Source organism: Nicotiana sylvestris, chromosome 1 (genome assembly GCF_000393655.2).
Source record: "Nicotiana sylvestris chromosome 1, ASM39365v2, whole genome shotgun sequence".
Taxonomy (NCBI): Eukaryota; Viridiplantae; Streptophyta; class Magnoliopsida; order Solanales; family Solanaceae; genus Nicotiana; species Nicotiana sylvestris.
In genome coordinates, this window is record NC_091057.1 from 36298712 (window position 1) to 36317921 (window position 19210).

The 19210-nt window shown below is 38.9% G+C and overlaps 1 protein-coding gene and 1 pseudogene across 1 annotated transcript; one reads left to right on the forward strand and one right to left on the reverse strand.

Moving 5' to 3' along the window:
* Positions 1 to 431: 431 nt before the first annotated feature.
* Positions 432 to 8149, reverse strand: LOC104211526 (uncharacterized). The gene is made up of 5 exons (XM_070146257.1): positions 8035 to 8149; positions 2756 to 2849; positions 1789 to 1863; positions 838 to 1046; positions 432 to 750 (listed from the first exon to the last, which is right to left on the reverse strand). Exons 4-5 carry the CDS (start codon positions 1037 to 1039, stop codon positions 614 to 616), a joined length of 339 nt encoding a protein of 112 aa, XP_070002358.1. The 5' UTR covers positions 1040 to 1046; positions 1789 to 1863; positions 2756 to 2849; positions 8035 to 8149; the 3' UTR covers positions 432 to 613.
* Positions 8150 to 16707: 8558 nt separating this feature from the next.
* The window catches only part of LOC104211529 (very-long-chain aldehyde decarbonylase CER1-like), a 143138-nt pseudogene continuing 140635 nt past the window's right edge, over positions 16708 to 19210 (forward strand).

Genomic DNA, 19210 nt, shown 5'->3' on the forward strand with positions numbered 1-19210 from the left:
GACTCCATTTTTCACCAAATTTCACAGTTATCATTCAAATACTATAACAAGTTTGTACCGGCCTCTAGAACCAAATACGGGCCCGATACCAATGGTTTCAAACATTAATTCTTCTCTTCATTTCTTGGATAATTCAGCAAAATAATTTCTTTCAAAAATTAATTTCTAAGGCTTGGGACCTCGGAATTCATTTTCGGGGCATACGCCCAAGTCCCATATTTTACTGCGGACCTTTCGGGATCGTCGGAACACGGATCCAGATCCGTTTGCTCAAAATTTTGACCAAAGTCAACCAAAAATCAAATTTTTAACTCTAGAAATTTCTATTTCTCAATTTTTTTCACATAGAAGACTTTCCGGATATAGGTCTGGACCACGCGCGCAAATCAAGGTGAGGTAAAAGGGAAATTTTTAGGCCTCGGAACACTGAATTTATTTCTAAAATAAGTGATGACCCAAAAGGTCATCACACCCTCGTCCCTTCTCTAGAGCTTTTATTTTTGTTTATAGATAGATATATAATACAGAAAATCAAATCTAAATAAGTACAAATTTGACTCTAAAAGATAATAGCTTTTAGAAATCCTACTCATTGAATTTTTTTGGATGTATTTCATAACATCATCAGTAGATTAGTTTGTATATTCCCTTTCTCAAGAACCAATGAATTTTTATTCATTAGTCTCATTCCAAATACTCCCAAAGAACACATAGATCTAAGCCCTCGCCCTCGTCCCTTCGCTACTACACCTGGTATAAGGAAATCATATTAGTAAAAATTTAGCACTAAAATTTAAATGTACAAATTGATAACACAATAAATTTGAGAAACCATACGAATTTCAACAATTTGGTTGTATTGCATAACTTGATCAGTAGATGGAGAAAATGGAATATCTGGTCCAGATAACCCTAAAGAGCATATAGATTTAAGCCCTTTCCCTCGTCCCTTCCCTATAGCACCTAGTGCAACAAATGCATATTTAGTAGTAGCTTTCACAGTGGATGCCACCTCATTTTCATTCTTTGATGGTTTCATAACAAACCTACGAAAAATCAAATTAAGACATTATAACAATAATGTACTAATAAAAAGATCATGTAATCAGAATGCATAATAATATGAATATGGTAATGGCATAAAGAGATACTTCACCTCAGTTGTTCTTTTTCATTTATTTTGTACATGACTTTCTAAATCAACATCACCATCTATTGGTTGCAAAATCTCATAGAAATCACGAGGTTGCGTCTTTCTTGCTACACGCCAACCTTTATTGGAGTTATCATTAGCATAAAATACTTGATATGTCTGGTCCGCTAACACATAAGGTTCATTTGTTTTCAAAAATCGTCCCCAATTAACACTTACAATGTCATATTCATCTGTTTTAATTCCTTTTTTTTATCATACACATCAAACCAATTACATCAAAACAAAATCACTCTTCTTGTAGTGAATTGCATTTCAAGAACATCAGTTAAAACTCCATAGTAATCAATATTCTCACTATGTTCACCAGTCTCACTAACAACAACCACACCACAATTTTGAGTCCTTAAATGTTTATCATAATCTTCAACATGAAATCTATATCCGTTAACAATATAGCCATTATAATGTAATACATATTGGGTAGGACCACATGAAAGTGCAAGGAGATCCTCCTGAGCCGACTATCATCTTTTTTATACAATTGTGCAACCTATCAACAAGATAAAGTTGATTACTATAGAATAAGTAATATAATATTGGATTTTCAAATTTGATATGTATATATTACTCACCATTCGATAAATTGTTTGTTCCATTCCGTATCAGACAAGTGTTGAGTAGAATCTACATGAATTTGTGCGAACTCTCTACAAATTTTAGTTGAACCACAAATGTCAAACATAAAGGAGAAACAATCTTACAGGAAACAAGGAAAACAAAATATGATATGGGGTGTGTTTGGTATAACGGAAAATGTTTTCCGTGGAAAATGTTTGCCAAGAAAATATTTTCTTGGAAAACAAGTAGTAATCTTATTTATTTTCCAGTGTTTGGTACGCAAATTAAAGAAAATGGCTTCTCAAGAATATTCATAAATAATTTAGATATAATAAACATGAAGAATAAACTTTTAAACCAATAACCTTCTGAGCCCACATTTTTCATAAATTTTCGAACCGCCAAACTTTCGAAACCGCGAAATTTCGAATTCGTAAACTTCCAAACACATAAACCTCCAAACTCGTAACTTTGAAACTTGTAAAATTTTGAACATTTAAACCAATAAATAAAAAAACTAAAAATAAAATTTTCGGGGAGGGGAAAGTTGGGGTGGGGGGTGGGGGGTGCAGAAAAAACAAAAAACACAAATTTGAAATTGCAAAAAAAAAATAAGGTAAAAAAAATAATTTTTTTTTGCGGGAGGGGGGTGGGGGTGGAGGGGTAGTAGGGTGGGAGGTAACGGAAAAACTGAAATTTGAAAAAAAAAAAGTCTTTCTTGGAGAGAGGGGGTGGGGTGGATTGGTGAGGGTGAGGAAGGTTGAGTAGGAGTTTTGGAAAATGTTTTCCCTTCTTTTGATAAGGAAAATATTTTTCTCCAATTGGAGGAAAATATTTTTCTCCAATTGGAGGAAAATGAGTTCTTAAGGAAAATGTTTTCCAAAAATTTAAGCCAACCAAACATGGGAAAATTGAAAAATATTTTCCAGAAAATATTTTCCTTCATACCAAACACACCCATGAAGGAAAAATATTTCATACTCTAGAAATGGTAGAACTTCATCACAATTCTTCAGTATGTATATATGTGCTTGCTCCAATTCATCTGCTTCAAGATCAAGCTGTTTTGGAGCTCCTAAAGTTTTTCCAAATTTACAAAATAGAGATAAACCTCCATCAGAATTTCTTAAACCACCATCAGAATTTCGTTCTGGCCAATTAAACTTTATGTCGATTCTATGCAGATACCTTGAACATAAGGTCATACATTCATTTGCAAGGTAACCCTCTACAATGGAACCTTCTGGACAAGCCCTATTACCAATGAGAGATTTCAAAAAGTATAACCATCGTTCTATAGGATACATCCACCGATACTGAACAGGTCCAGCAAGCTTAGCTTCATTAGTTAAGTGAGTAGGCAAGTGCACCATGACATCAAAAAATGAAGGAGGAAAGACCTTTGCCAACTTGCAAAGAGTTATAGGAATTTGAGCTTCAATCTGATCCAGGTCATCAATCCTTAATACCTTTGCTCCCAGCACATTAAAAAATAAAGACAACTCGATAAGGGGTTCACACACAGCTTTCGATAACATACCACGTAGTGCAAGAGGGAGTAAATGTTGTAGAAGAACATGACAATTATGACTCTTTAAGCCAAAAATCTTGTGCTCTTTCAAGTTAACACATTGAGAAATGTTAGATAAAAATCCATCTGGAACCTTTAAATTCTTTAAGAAAAGGCATATGTTGTGTTTTTCTTGGGGAGATAATGTGTAACATGCAGTTGGAACTTCATTTTTTTCTCCATTTTTGGTAGGGTGCAATTCCGGCCTAATGTTCATTTCTTGCAAATCTAGTTGAGTTTTAATGGTATCCTTGGTTTTTCCTTTGGCATTCATGATCGTCCCCATAATATTATCACATATATTTTTTTCGATATGCATAACATCCAAATTATGTCGCAACAAGAGAGATTTTCAGTATGGAAGCTTAAAAAAGATACTCTTCTTATTCCAGTTATCTTTTCGAACATCATGTGATATCTTGATCCTCTTCTTTGGATCCTTTATCAATTGCAACCCTTTAAGATCTTGAACTTGATTAAGTATCTCAATACCTGAACGCACTTTTGGTGGGAGCCTTTTTTCTTTTGTGCCATCAAATGACTCCTTATCATTCCTCTATTTGTGATTAAGAGGAAGGTAACGCCTATGACCCATAAAACATTGTTTCTTACTATTCTTCAATCTGATTGAGGAAGTGTCAATGTTGCAACATGGACATGCCAATTTACCTTTTGTACTCCATCCCGATAAATTTCCATATGCTGGAAAGTTATTGATGGTCCACAGAAAAGAAGCATGTAACTTAAAATTCTGTTTGGTTTATGCATAAAAGTTCTCAATGCCAATTTCCCATAATTCCTTTAATTCCTCTATCAAAGGTTGAAGATATATGTAAAATGCATCACCTGTATTATCGGGACCAAGAATAAGCATAGACATAATGTAATTTCCTGTTTCATACACAATCAAGGTGGTAAATTATAAGGAATAAGTACCACAGGCCATATACTATATGAGGTTTTTGAATTCCTAAATGGCTGGAATCCATCACTAGCAAGCCCAAGTCGAACATTACGAGGCTCGGCCGCAAATGAGGGATGAAGTTCATCAAATGATTTTCATGCCATTGAATCAGCTGGGCGCCTCATTGTTCCATCATCAACTCTTTTATTATGATGCCATGTCATTAGAGAAGATGTATTTGTAGATATAAACAACCTTTGAAGCCTAGGCTTCAATGGAAAATAGCGTAAAGTCTTTGACGCTATTTTTTTACCATTCTTATTCTTTGCTTCCCCACTATGTTTATCTGTTTTCCATCTGGATGCACCACAGAGTTTATAGGAATCAAGTAAGTTATCGTCCTTCCAATATAACATACAATCATTTATACAAGCATCAATTTTGTTGTATGACAACCCAAGGTCCCCAATCACCTTCTTTGCCTCATAATGCAACAACTCATCCTTCAACATTTTTAATAACATTATAAATGACTCATTGCTCCAACGACCCATACTTTTTATGTGAAGCAGTTTAAACAAAGTGGAAAGTTTTGAACATTTCGAATTTTGGTATAGTGGTTGTTTGAAATCTTTCAATAGGCTGTAAAACTTTTTTGCTTCAACAATCGGTTCATCTCCGAGTAAATCATTATCACGAGCGTCCGCAGTGCCTCCATCATGATTAGGATATAAATCCCTCAGCATTTCGTGTATTTCATCCTCATCCTCATAATCTTCTACTTCATTATCATCTTCAACTCGCCTTCCGACTGTGGCTCACCCACAACTTCACCATGATGATACCAAAAGGTATAATTTCGAATTATTCCATATACTTTCAAATGTATCTCGACTGTCTCATGTGTTCCTAATATTGTGTTACAACATTTGACGCACGGACAACGTATTTCATACAATTCTCCTATTCTTCTAAAGGCATAATCCAAAAACTTTTGCACCCCAATTAAATAAGTTTCGTCAAGTCGGTCATCAACAAGTTTCATCCATTACTTACTTGGTGCCATAACCTTGAATAGGAAATAAAAAAAAGATTTAAACAATTAAAACAACAAAAGTATTAAGATGCACATTACATTAAAAAAAAGTATTAAAATGCACATTACTTGTTATCAAACTTGTCAAACTCATCTTTATGACTAAACTTCCTACGGTTTCACAAGAATGAGATAAACTATAAGTTGATATGCATAACATATAACACACAATTGCTCAAGAAAATGAGAAATTAAAACACATAAGACACTTCATAGCTAAACCATTGATTTTCTTTCTTAAAGGTTAGATGCATAGAAAGCATTTGGTTGAGCTCCGGAAAATTGGTGGTGACACATTAGAGTTTTACAAGGCATGTTCTTGTTTAAACTCCTAGAATAATTATGATTGTGTATCATGAACTATCCTGTAATTATTGGAAGACCATAGTGACTTATAACAGATTAACAACAGCAACAACAAAAATCATCTACTTATATTCTCCTTTCTTATTTCTTCAAATAGTATTAGAGCATCTACTATCTTGGTAGAGAGACAAGAAATTTTCTGTTACTAGTAGTAGCAGGCAACCATTATGTATCTATCTTAACAGGAGATATGGTAAGTTCGTCTGCCTCATGTATTAGGAGTAATTATTAATAACAAGATGGTAGGCAACCTTTTATATAGAACATGTAAAATTACACAATATTGTAATCTCTATTTTCTTTACATGATCAGAGTAAATAAGTTAGATTCAAAATGAATTAAAAACTAGTTTATTCAGTACTTTATTGCTTGAACTGCTAGGAATACAGAGTCATAGAAGTTAATTTTAATGCAAAATTTGGCAAAGCATCTGTATCACCTAAAACCAAAAAGTGTCATCTGCAGATAAAAGATGGATGACCCTTAGGTGATAATGCTCCCTGAACAAGGTGGTGAAGCCCCTTAAGAGACCTCCTGAAGCCTTAAAATGTGATGGTGTTAGTTGAATTACTAAGTTGCAATTTGTCACCTATTACTAGTTTTAGGACTTCTTTTCATATGGATTGCCTTTTACTTAGTTGCAATCTGTCACTACTTACTAAGTTCTTGGGCTTCTTTTCATATGGATTACCTATAAGGCTCAACCTGCTGATAACTGAATTAACTGAAAGCATGCTGGAGCTGCATTTGGTTCTTGTATTCACCTGTTAATTGAGAGGACTCACATGGACATTGTTACATTGTATTCATGACCACCAAATTATTTGGAGTTCCTTTTCTGTTTCTGGTCTTAAGAAAGACAAGGGAGCAACAGAGAAAAACAATAATCTCCCTAAGAACATAAGACTCAGATCAACACTTCTCATTAACTTAAGACCAAGGACTGGAATTCAAGTAATGGCATCCATTCTTTCTTCAAAATCTTCGCACTTCAACTTGCTTAACTTACTTCAAGCCAAGTTATTGACATTCTTTTCGTGTTTAACAAATACATATATAAGCTCTAGCTGATATGATTGCCAAGGACACTGAGGCAAAGTAGGGAAATTGCATTGGTTATATCACTTTGCTCCATTTGTATGCTTTACATTCCAATAGTCAAAATTTCTCTCACACCAGAAATTGTCTACATATTTTACTGACATATCTCTGAAAGTACTACAAAGACTTCTACTAAACACCGGACTTGATGTAAGCTTACTGAAAGTCTATTGGAATTTCTACCACTAAGAACTCGGGCTTAAGCTTTTAGGGGTTGTTTGATTCATGTTGTAGTTATGCAGAAATTACAGTAGATGGTAACATGGATTGTTAAGCGACAAGCAACAATACAGGGATTGTTATGATTGTTATAAAAAGAATGCTCTTTCAATATTAAATAGCTGTATACACGTATTACTAATATACATATCCTTAATCCAAATTCTATCAATTATTAAAAGGTACACATGTTCCTGCATAAGATTTTCAGATATTTGTTAAAACGGTTTGGTACCGAAAAAAAAGGGCAGATTCTTGGACCTTAAAAATGGCAGTTCTACAAGAACTTCTCTTCGGGATTAAAAGATATCATCTGGACATCTAGAAAAAACCTCTGAAGAAAAAAAGTCTTTTTCTTGTAATCAACACAAGTCTGTTCTGGAAAACAGAAACTATTGACTTTTCACTCTGCTAAAGGTCAGCAAATTGCTATTGGGATCGAGGAGATTATAGGGGATTTGGCTTTGACTAATGATGGACAAAAAGGAGTTGATGATAAGGTAGCTACAGGTGATCGAATAACTGTGCAAGAGGATGGTTTGAATCGAGCAAACAATGCTAGTAAGCATCAAGGAATTACACTGGTGGCTCAAGAAGGTAACAGTGATCGAGTTGTTGTCGATCGAGTGGCGCATGCTGTAATGCCTGAAGCTATTGTTGCTATCAGTGGTGACATTACTGCTGTAGTGCCAAACTCATGACCCTTCAAGCAAGTCCCCAGAAGAATTGTAACGCAAATCGCAAAGAAGAAAACCATCGCAGAGACAAATTCTACAAGAAAAACTCAAATTTCTCCTCCTTGACCTACGAGGCCCATCTTTAAACCAATATTCTCACTTTTATCACTCACACAACAACTATCACTATTCTAAACAACCCAATTGCAGAAAACAACTAAAGAAACAGAAAATTGCAGAACCCGATTTTTGATTTCTGGCTCAAAAAAAACAAGAAGAAGAAAAAAGGAAACGAAACAGATAAAAGAGAAAGAAATTAAACTTACTCTTGATTAGGCAGATAATCCAATGGTAGAGACGCCAACCTTCTGAGTTTGAAGTGATGAATTTTGCAACCTTCGGAGTTTGAAGTGATAAATTTTGCAACCTTCGAGTTCTGACTGATGAAGTTTAATTTGCAACCTTCTGAACTTTGAAGAGAATTGAAGTCGTCGCCGCTTGATTAGGGATTGAACTTTGAAGAGAATGCCGCTTGATTAGCGATTGCAGCGTGAAAGTGATTTTTTGGGAGAGATTTTAGGGTGAAAGTGAATTTCTGGAGGGATTTTACAGCGAAAATATATTTTTGGAGGGTTTTTTGTTTACTTTACTTTCAGAATCCCGCCTCTATCCCGCTAAAGGAGTATTAGAGACCAGATATTAAATTTTATTTAGACCAGAATAAGTCTAGTCGTGTATTTAAAAAAATAAATTAGGTATTAGAGACCAAAAAAAATCTCATCCCTGTAAGTACACTTTTAGAGACCATATTTAAAACTTGTCGCTAAATATCCCTAATGGAGTAAGTTTTTTTCTTGTAGTGAGCTTTGAAGGGTGCGTGTAAGGTTGGTCCTACCTGAGAGCTGTACATAGAAAACTAAAAGGAGCCTCCGAGGTCTTCAGATTCATGCATGTATATACTTGTTCCCTATATATTTCCATATATTGATTTGCTCCCAAAAAGTTTTGTAATCCAACAACTCTAGTAGCAAATTATTGATCCAAAATGCAATAAAAACTATAAAGATCCTAAGCCTTCATTCCAATAAGAATATGTGGAAGCTCTCTAAAAGAAGTGCCGATACAAAAGCACTTTAAAACAAACTAGAAGAATTAGAAAAGGACGAACCTGCTGAAATGACCTTTTCAATTAGTAGATGGCCCATTGTAATATAGCAGTCTCAACTAACAGAGAAATCAATTTGTACTCCACCATTTAGTGCAATACATCACCGAGAAATACAACTTGAAGAGTTTAGACATTTTTTCCATCTTTCGGCATTGATGCACCTTATTTTTCAAATTCCCTAGACATTTGATGCATTAACTCATATCAAACTTTGAAGACATCTAACGAATTAATAGATTTCAAAATGTTCCTTTATAAAAGATCACATGTTATTGCCCAAGAATATTTAATCAGGTACATGAGTATGAAGAATAAGGGGATAGAAAAGGGTAAGGTGTTCTTCAAAAGAATCTTATAGAGAAGATTAGATAATTACAGTATGCTGGTTTCATAAGGCTAAAAGTAAATGGGAGATTTTCTGATTTTCTATGTTATAGAGTGTGAAGAACAACTAAGAAATCATCTCAGGGTTTTTCAAGGAGAGAATTAGATAAGGAAATGCGTCAACTGGGGAATCAACAACCTATACGTAATATGATACATATCTCATCCTCTATTGTCAATAGAGGAGTCATGACACCTCTATGTAGCCATTAAATGTTGTTCATCATCAACTAAGAAAACGTTTTCAGCACAACTTCATTGTTTTGGAGCCATAATCACATGATTTTTTATGTTCTTCCAATAATCATATTCACGGATATAAATGTTAAACTAAACACCATACAAAATGAGCACCTATGGAAAAAGAACCAGATGTTGTCGTGTAGACAATGAAGAACCATAAGAATTAGTAGTTGGGTAACATAGACATCGATTAAGCTAACAAAGAGATCACAAAATCTTATATCCATGCAAAAGCTGGTTTACACCAAATCACTTTGAGATGACAAAATTTCCAAAGTAACAAATTCTCTCATACAAAGTCTACATGTTGAATGTATAAATAGAACATGTTTACCGTGAAAATGGTAATAACAATTAAATTTGTTGATGGGACTCTAAAAATATGTGATCTATTTTTATGCTAGTTTGTTAAACAGTTGATGCTAAGTATATGAGATTTAGAGACGAAATAAAGTTAGGGAGATAGCTATAACCAAACCGTTGGGTCAGCTATTCAGGGCCTTGAGCCGGTCGATTTTGGGCCTCGAAGTCGATTCCAGGGCTCAAACTCGAGCTATCGTGGGTGATCGGGGTAGGGCTAATAGTTATGAAATAATCAATGAAGACTATTTATGGCCAATGATAAGCAATGAATGATGAGCAAATATGAAGACAGTAAATGAAAGCAATAATATAGAGAAAGTGTATAGGAGAGCAAAGAGAATGTTTTTTATATTTCTTGTGGAGCAATTGGAGCAATCACTGAACCCTTACAAAATGTCGAAGACCTCCTTTATATGGGAAGGGAACTCCAACATAGTACAAAAGCATTAATCACAAAAGTAGGGGGATGGGACAACTATATGGCACCAAACTCTGCTAGTATTAGCTGCATGCTTAGGGAGCTCTCCAGTCCCATCATGACCACGACCAACATTGTCGCTAGGCCGGGCATCGACGAATCTCGAGGGAGGGAGATCGACCACAGCCACGAAGTCTCGAGGTCTCGAGATGATCCCCTGAAATGCCTCAATGACGAGAAATTGGACCCTCCGATTTTGCCGTATACAGATAGTTTACGCGTTTCATAAAACGAAGTAATATGAAACGATTTTGAGCCTCCGTTCCGAGGAAATCATTGTTGTGACATCAGCCTATCAAAACATTAAATGCCAAGTCCCAAAAAATCATGCAAGGGTCGCCGTCAAATGCGAATATCGAGAGACTCACGAACCACTATTGGCTCGCCCCTTCCGCTGCCCATGCGGTTCTTATAAATACATCAACTTTTTGATAATCCTTATTTTCCCAACATTTACAAATTTGCGAATACAGACCCATCTCCTTCTACATTCTTATTTTTCATTTTCTTAGAGAAAATTTTACCATCGCAATGGCCAGAGCTTTTAGGATGGTTCCTCGGTGGAACGAAGTCACCTCTTCATCTCGGTCGTCTAAGGAGAAAACGAAGGTGATACCCACTCTAGGACAATGTACTCCCCCCGATCTTGACATGTCGAAAGATTATACGATCGATACACCCCATGCAACACCGGGCCAATGCAAACACGTATCCCGGTACGTCAGCGTCGTGACCGATGCGGAGACGATAAAATAGGACTGCCGATAGAAGAAGGCGGTAGAAGTGGAGATTCCTGGCCCCGATGAGAACATAACGCATTACAAAGAAGGTTTCCTCCACGTATATACTTATCCTTTTACTTTGAGTCCAGCTGAGCCTTCTGGATCCCCTCCCCCGGAGATAGATCCGGTCATTCTCGACTTTTGCGACAAATATCAGGTGATGCTCGGTCAAATCTATCCCTATTTTTGGAGGATAGTCTTGATGCTCCGTTATTTCACTGATAAGGTTGGGGACGGGACCTTTACCCTGAATCATTTGATCAGGATGTATAGCCCTCGGTTCTATCGAGGCTTCATTAGGCTTCGTCATCGATCCAAGAAATCATTTTTCTCGAGCACCGATGATGAGAAAGATTGGGGATGGATGAGTAGGTTCGTCCGAGTTAGAACCTCGGACATCATTCCGGCAGAGAGGATGCCTTTCCCGGAGAGATGGAACATGCAGCGTAAGTATTTTTTCCTTAGGACATGTTTTGAGATCTTCCTTATTTTCTTCCAAAAAGATAACCTCTTTTTATTTTCTGCAGCTGTCGCTTGGTATCCTGAAGTGGTCTCGGATCTGCCGGGGTGAATTGAGCAGTTGGATAAAACGTTTTCGTATCTCGCCCGATCTTGGATTGACCTGGCCAAGACGCGGTGGGTGGCCAAGAATCATGGTAAAGTTTCTCCTACTGCCTACGTCTCAACCCTATGTTTTTTTTGTACCTCCTTGTGCTGACAGGTTGCGGCCACTATGCTCGTGTAGGCCTTGACGAAAATATGCTGATGAGACCACCCCCTGGAGGCGGGACGGAGGTTTCGGAGCCTGCAGAGGGAAATAAAAGGAAAGGCAAGAAAGTTGTCGGCCCTCCTGCGATGAAGAAACCTAAGCCGCATAAGCCTAAAACCGCCATTGGAACCTCAGCTTCTATTTCCGAGGCAAGCCTCGGTACTGATGATGAAAACGGTGATGAGAGCGGGAACCGCTTGGAGGAAAGGCCGAGGCCATCCACGAAAGCCCCGCAGATACCCCGACCGGAGGCTACCGAATCGGGGACGGCTGACTCAGGTTGGCCCTGTGGACCGAAGGTAATTGAGGAGGGCATCAGTGTTTCCTCGGATCCCATGACCGGGTTCGGTGCAGTTTCCGTTGGGGGGACCGTTGCCATAGGCCCTAAAGGGTCGGGACCCGAAGCTTTTTAGGAGTAGGAACTACACCTCGGGGACATTGGAGACATAGGCGATTTCATTTTTGGCTCCCATTTTTCGTCAGGGGAGCTAAGGGATGCTCAAGGTACAAACGCCGTGAAAGTTGGGGGTCCCCTCAAGGGGGGAGGCATGCTTGGCTATATTCTTGACGACGTTAGCGTGAACATCGATCTTGACGCTCCCGGCTCCATTAAGGCGGCCGAAAGGTTCATGCAGCTGGTGATAACTGCTTTAAGTATATTTCTTTTAGCCTCAGACATCCTTCTTCATTCTTCTAACTCTTCTTTTTTGCTGTAGTGCAAGTAGATGTACGATCATGCCCTCTTCAGGCTTAACGAGGAGCTTTTGTGTCGTGAGAAGGAGCTTGAGAAGCTGTTCTCGAGACTATGAGAATCGGAGGCTCGTTCTGTACAGAAGGAGAAAGAGTCAGGTGAGCTCCGGGCTACTTTGAAGGGAGCACTCCGAGAAAAAGCTACCCTTGTCGAGCAGGGATTTTGTTATGCATGAATCTTTCCCTTGTTCCCGTAGTCCGATACTGACCGGTTTACCTTTCTTTTTGTAGGTCGAGCAAACTGACTCATAGGTTAGGTGACTGAAGGTGGAGATCCTCGGGCTGAGGAAACAAAATGAGGCAGTGACCTCGGAGTTGGCATCGGCCCGCGATCTTCTCAAGGATGCTCGAAAGGAGGTAGCTAAGCTGGTTGCGGCCAAGTCCAAGATCGAAAGAAACGTAGCTACTTACCTGAAGAACGCAGCTACAGTGCATCAAACAGCCCGTGACGTATCGATAAAGGCTGAGCAGAAACTGACTCGGGCCATCGAACATTCCAGGGCGGAGGCGAGGAGAAAAACATTGGAGTAGGTCGAAGCCGAGGGTGTTGATCTGTTAGTTGGAATTGAGGAGGCCCGGGAGCTGGAGAGAAAGTTGGCGCTTTTGATCGTCCCAAACAAGGATCCCGGAGATGGTTCTGGGGATAGTGGTGATGAAGAGTAGGCCTTGTGTCACTTTGCCCCCCCCCCCCATCTATGTATGTACTCCCCGGGGAGTGAGTCTTGTAAAGACGTCTCTTGTAAATATATTTTTGGTAATGAAAAGAAAGGGTTTTCTTCTCTCTGTCGTTTCGTTCTTTTTACCTCGCTGCTCGAGCGGAGTTATCCGTTGACTCTAGGCATTAGCTCTTTGAAAATCATATTTAGGGCGGTTGGGACCCCTAAATCGGGTCCTATCCCGAAGTTAGATCGACAACTTCTTTAGGGTCGGTGCTAGTGATGGCGAGGAGCCCTTGAGGCCTCGCTGCCTTTCGAATTTCACGGGATAGTAGCATCCAATCAATCTGGCGAAGGGACCTTGGGGTGGTCCCGTCAGTACATTTTCCTAGAAAAAGGGTGACGTTAATGCGGCTAGAATTAATTGGCCCTCTAGGTAGGCGAGCAGCCGCTGCCTTGCCCCTATATATTCACCTCTCAAGTGGAGATTCCTCTGCTTTAAGTAACCATAGGACCTGGCGCTTTGTGCTTGTTCTCCTATTGTTCCAACTCAAAATCTTTGCTCAAATTCATATCTCCCCCTTCTCATTTTACCATAGCCATGACTGATATGCCGACCTCCACCCACCAAAGAGAGGGTAGTTCTACTTACATTCCGCATTCAGTCGGTGGTACACCGCCGGTGTCCGACGAATAGGTTGAGGTGCCTTTCCTAGAGAAAATACATTGTGTTAGGGAAACCCCCCCCCCCCCATTCCAGGACATCGAGAGCATGCGTCGAGGTTTATCTCATCAGTGAGAGAGAAAAACCATGAGATGATCAGAAAGGATTGCGGATGGGGGAAGGCGTGGTATTGCAAGTGCCTTCCTCCGAGGAGAGCATCATGACCTATGTTGAGGGGTTTTTGAGCGTGTACATGCAGACCTTTGCATCGGGTCCCCCCGACCGGGTCGTGCTTGAGTTCTGTTGGAGATATCGGGTTATCTTGGCGCAGGCTCACCCATTCCTTTGGAAGATAGTGCAGACGATAAGATATTTCGCCGACAAGGCCAGGATTGAGTTTACCCTTAGCCATCTCTTGAGGTTACGCTATTGAGGTTTGATTGTTCTGCAGCGTCGATCCACCCGGGCTCCTGTCGTTAATAACATAGAGGATGAGGACCGTGGATGGATGAATCGGTTCATTCGAATTCAAACGATCGATATCATTCCCGGAGAGTTTCTGCCCTTTCCTGAGAAATGGAACTTCACACATAAGTGTCGCACCTGTTCTTTCATTGTTTTGACTGGAGGCGGGCTCTGTAATGACATTTTCTGTTTCATTTTTGTAGCGACTCCCTAGTTGCTGAACGAGGTCCTGATATGGCCGGAAGGTTTCGTAAGCTGGCAGCCTGCTCGACTTATAATAGGCGCAGGTGGCGAGATATATCCAAAGGGAGGTGGGAGGCGAAGCATCGTGGTAGGAGCCTGGTGACTTGTTTTCCCAAAATGGTGTTTTTCTTTTCAACGTACTAACTTATCTGCCGCAAGTACCGGAGATTTTTCTAAAATGAGACCTTGCTCTATGGGAGATAAGGAGAGGTTGCCGACCTCGGAGTCGAGGGTCGATGACAAACGAAAAGAATCTCCAGGGTGTGAGGAGGCTCGCAGCGGGGTGAGTCCTTCTCAGCGAATCAAGGGAGGTGACCCAACCGATCATTCGGTTTTGGGGACTTCTGTTCTCGAAAGAACATTCCTCGTTTCTACTGATGGCACTTTGGGGGACATTAAGCCATCGGACATTGGGTCGGCTTTTAGTGAGGCCCAGCGGGTCGGCTTTAAGGTAAGTTTGGTAGTCGACATGTGATTATTTCGGCCTCACACTTTTCCTTTCTTATTGAATTTTCTTTTGCAGGCCTTCGACAGGCTCAAATCCGAGCTACTTCGTTATGAGGCTCGGTTGCAGAGAACTTTGGATAGGGAGAAATATCTTAAGCTTCTTTGTAAGAAAAACGAAAGTGAGCTGGTATCCCTGCGGTGCGAGGCGGGTCGAAGCCGGAGCCACGAGAGCTTCCTCGAGAGACAGGTATCTTCTGTTTTATGTTGACGTATGCTCCTTCTTTTGTTTCTGGAGGTTAACATTTTGACATTTCAGCTGGAGAGCAAAACGGAGGAGCTGGAGCGGCTCTGGGGCAAAGTTGGCAGGATCAAACGTGAGTTCAACGAGGTGCAAGCCCATGCAGATACCCAAATTGCGGCCAAGGAGAGTGCTTTGGCTAAAGTTTCCACCTTGGAGATGCAAATCTGGACCGCTCGTGCGAGTGATTCTGCGCAGGCAAACATGATCGCGAGGCTCGAGTCTGAGCTTTCGAAGGTGAAGGCCGAGGTGGTGAATGCCCGAGCCGAGGCTGTGATGAGTAGCACTAGGGCAGATCAGGGAGCGGCGGCCTATTTAAAGAGTGCTGTCATTGCCAGAGCTAGGCTAAGGAGAACTTTTGGTCGTGCGAGCAGCAGTAAAGAGTACGCAAAGTGCAAATCTCGGAGGGAAACTCTCGAGGAAGTTCACGCCAGGTGTTTTGATCTTTTGGAGGAGATCGAGCAAGCCAAGGTGGAGGAGTATGATGCCAAGTTCCTTCTGCCCGATGCCGAAGATGGCGAGTATGCTGGACCAGTATACTTTGCCGGCTCCAGTATATTATACTGGAGATTGGAGCACCGGTGCTCCAAACTCCAGTATATTATGCTGGACTGATCTATTATACTGGAACTCCAGTATATTAGACTGGAGTTCCAGTATAATATATTGAAACCCCAGTATATTATGCTGGAGTATTTTTCCGGATTTTGAACAGTGTTTTCGTTCAGATTTATCTTTAGTGACTAAATTTCGATTACTTTTGAAACTGTGGCTATTTTTGAATGACCACTTGTAAATCTGGCTATTTTTTAATTTCTCCTGGCGATGAAGCTAGCACGTACATTACCTCTAAATCAGATATAATGTGAAATTCCATAAATGCCCCTACATAAGCAAGCATGTTGACGGGGAGGTGCTTGTTAACTCCCACTTATAGAATAGAATATATATATATATATATATATATATATATATATAATGAATATATATCAAAATTCTTTGCAAGTTGAAGGAGAAATAAGTATTATACCGTCTTTAGTAAAACACACATGTATACTAATTGCTTTTTTAAGGCCAAGTTGTGCCATACGAACCCATTTAGCTACATGTGCCTTAGCGTATGGAGTGTCTTCAAGTTCAAGTGATGGAACTCCCTTGTCAACATGTGCTTGTGCTCCTTTGTGGGGGAAGGCTTTGTACGAATAGCCATTAATTGGCCGGTTATTAGATGTAATAGAGTTCTCTATATAATGCAGTGGAAACAAAGGCTTTTAAGAGAACACAGAGGAAGAACAAGGTGGCCAAAACAACAAGTACTTTATTTTTCGAAGAAGAAGCTGTACAAAAGCATGGCTTCTAAACCGGGCATTATCACTGATTGGCCATGGACATTTCTTGGAAATTTCAAGGTACTCTTTCTTGAATTCCCCAATTATTTTTTCCCCGTTATTCTTTTGCCGTCAATATGTTATATTGTTAAAGTAAGTATATATATATTCAGGCAAAGGCGGATACAGAAAATTAACTAAAGTACAAATAGTAGAATCTGAACCGAATAAATCAAACAGAACGTCATAAAATCTCAAACTTGAATCCATAAAGTTCAAATCCCAATCAGAGGCGGATGTAGTGTATAACTTACGGGTTCAACTGAACTCATAACTTTCAATGCGGAGTCAAAATTTGTATGTAAAAATTTACTAAAATTGCAAAAATAGTAGATATGAACCCATATTATAATGGGTTCAATGTTAAAAATATTAAAATTGAGCTCATATAATTTAAATCCTGGATCCGCCTCTGATCCCAATTTTTGTCAAAGTAGCTTAACAACTTGATTCTCTTCTTTCTTCCACTGTTGTTGGAAATACCCTATTCCTTTAATGCATCATATGTCTACGACATTGCACTGAGTTCTTCCAGTCCAACATAACGAGAAGATTATATTGTGTTTAATAGTTTGTGTTTTGCCTATTCTTTTCCGTATCATTTCTTTGGAAAAAATGTTCATACAGGAGCTAGCTAGGGAGATGTACGGTTGGCCAAAAGAGAAAAAAATAATTCTTTGGAGCCTTTTTATCTTTAATAAAGATTTATTAAAGGTGACAAGTTCCAGGAAAACATTGTACTATTTTCTTATTAAGATAAGTACGTAGCTAGTGTTTTATAACGTTAATTCTACAAAATAATTACGGTCTGTTTTGGTATTAGCACTGGCGCGCAACTCATTACCTTTTTTTTTCTCTTCTTTTGTGCCTTTTTTGTTTTTGTTTTAATCATTAATTTATTATAGTAAGGATTCTGCCAACTTTTTTACAATATTGATTTGTATGGGATGAAGTACTTGGTTTTGGCACCATTTGTGGGTCACAGCATATACACAAACTTTATGAGCAAAGATGAAAGACACGGGGACATTGTATACATAATCATACTCCCACTTCTACTCTCGATAGTGATTCACAACCAGATATGGATATCTCTATCCCGCTACAGAACTGCTAAGGATAATAATCGAATTGTTGATAAAAGCATCGAATTTGATCAAGTTGATAGAGAAAGCAACTGGTATGTACTTCCTAGCCTTACGCCTTCATTCATCTCAGGTGTTAATTTTATTGTAATTATTTTAACTTTTAACTTCACATTACTTGCTCCACTAACACTAAGATATTATTATATCACTAAAGGATATGATGGAGCGGTAAGTACTTCTCAATTCTCAAGTAAAGGTCTTGGGTTGAGCCCTAAGAGTGGTGTTGCCTTTGGTAGGGAGCGTGTTACCTCCAAAGTAGAATTTTACGGCACAAATCCAGATTAATCGAACTTCAAACCGGGTATCAGACATTTGGATAAACAAATGAATTATTAATCATTAGTACTCAAACATGGATAAGAGCTATATTATCCAATTAGAAAATGGATAACCAATGAGTTTAACTTTAAGCCTCAAATTGGGGATTCCTCAAATTTGCGAGACTAGAAATTCTCCCAAAAATAATCATATTCAAGAAGCCATTGATAGCCCGTTTTTTATCTGTATTAAATATGTGTCAGATCGGATAATTTATCTGTTTTATATTAACCGTTTCCGACCCGCCCATATTCAACCTGACTCGCCCGTTTGCCACTCCTACTCATAATATAAGCTTTACTTACAAAATTAGTTTTGGACTCGGTAGGCGCATACCTAAACCTTGTACTCCATTTATTAGGTTCTTCGACTCTTAACTAAAAGGAATCCAACAAAAGGCAAGCAAATACAAATTTAATGTACATGGCATGACTGATATAAGGTTGAATATATGATTTTGTAGGGATGATCAGATCCTATTTAATAGACTGATATACTATATTGGATACCTGTTACTGGAACAAGCTCATCACTTGCCTTTGTGGAGGACTGATGGCATCGTTATGATTGCCTTGCTTCATATTGGTTTTGTCGAGTTTCTCTATTATTGGCTTCATAGAGCTTTGCACCACCATTTTTTCTACTCTCGTTATCATTCGCATCACCATTCCTCCATTGTTACTGAGCCCATCACTTGTACGTTGTCCTTTCAAAACCGTTTTACAATCATTTTTTTTTATATTTTGTGATCAGGTCTTATAAAAGGATATTTTTATTATTTTCGCAGCTGTAATTCATCCGTTTGCTGAGCACATATCATATTTCGTGCTCTTTGCTATACCATTGCTCACCGTTACACTCACTGAAACTGCTTCTATAACTGCATTTGGGGCGTACATCACCTGCATTGATTTCATGAACAACATGGGGCATTGCAA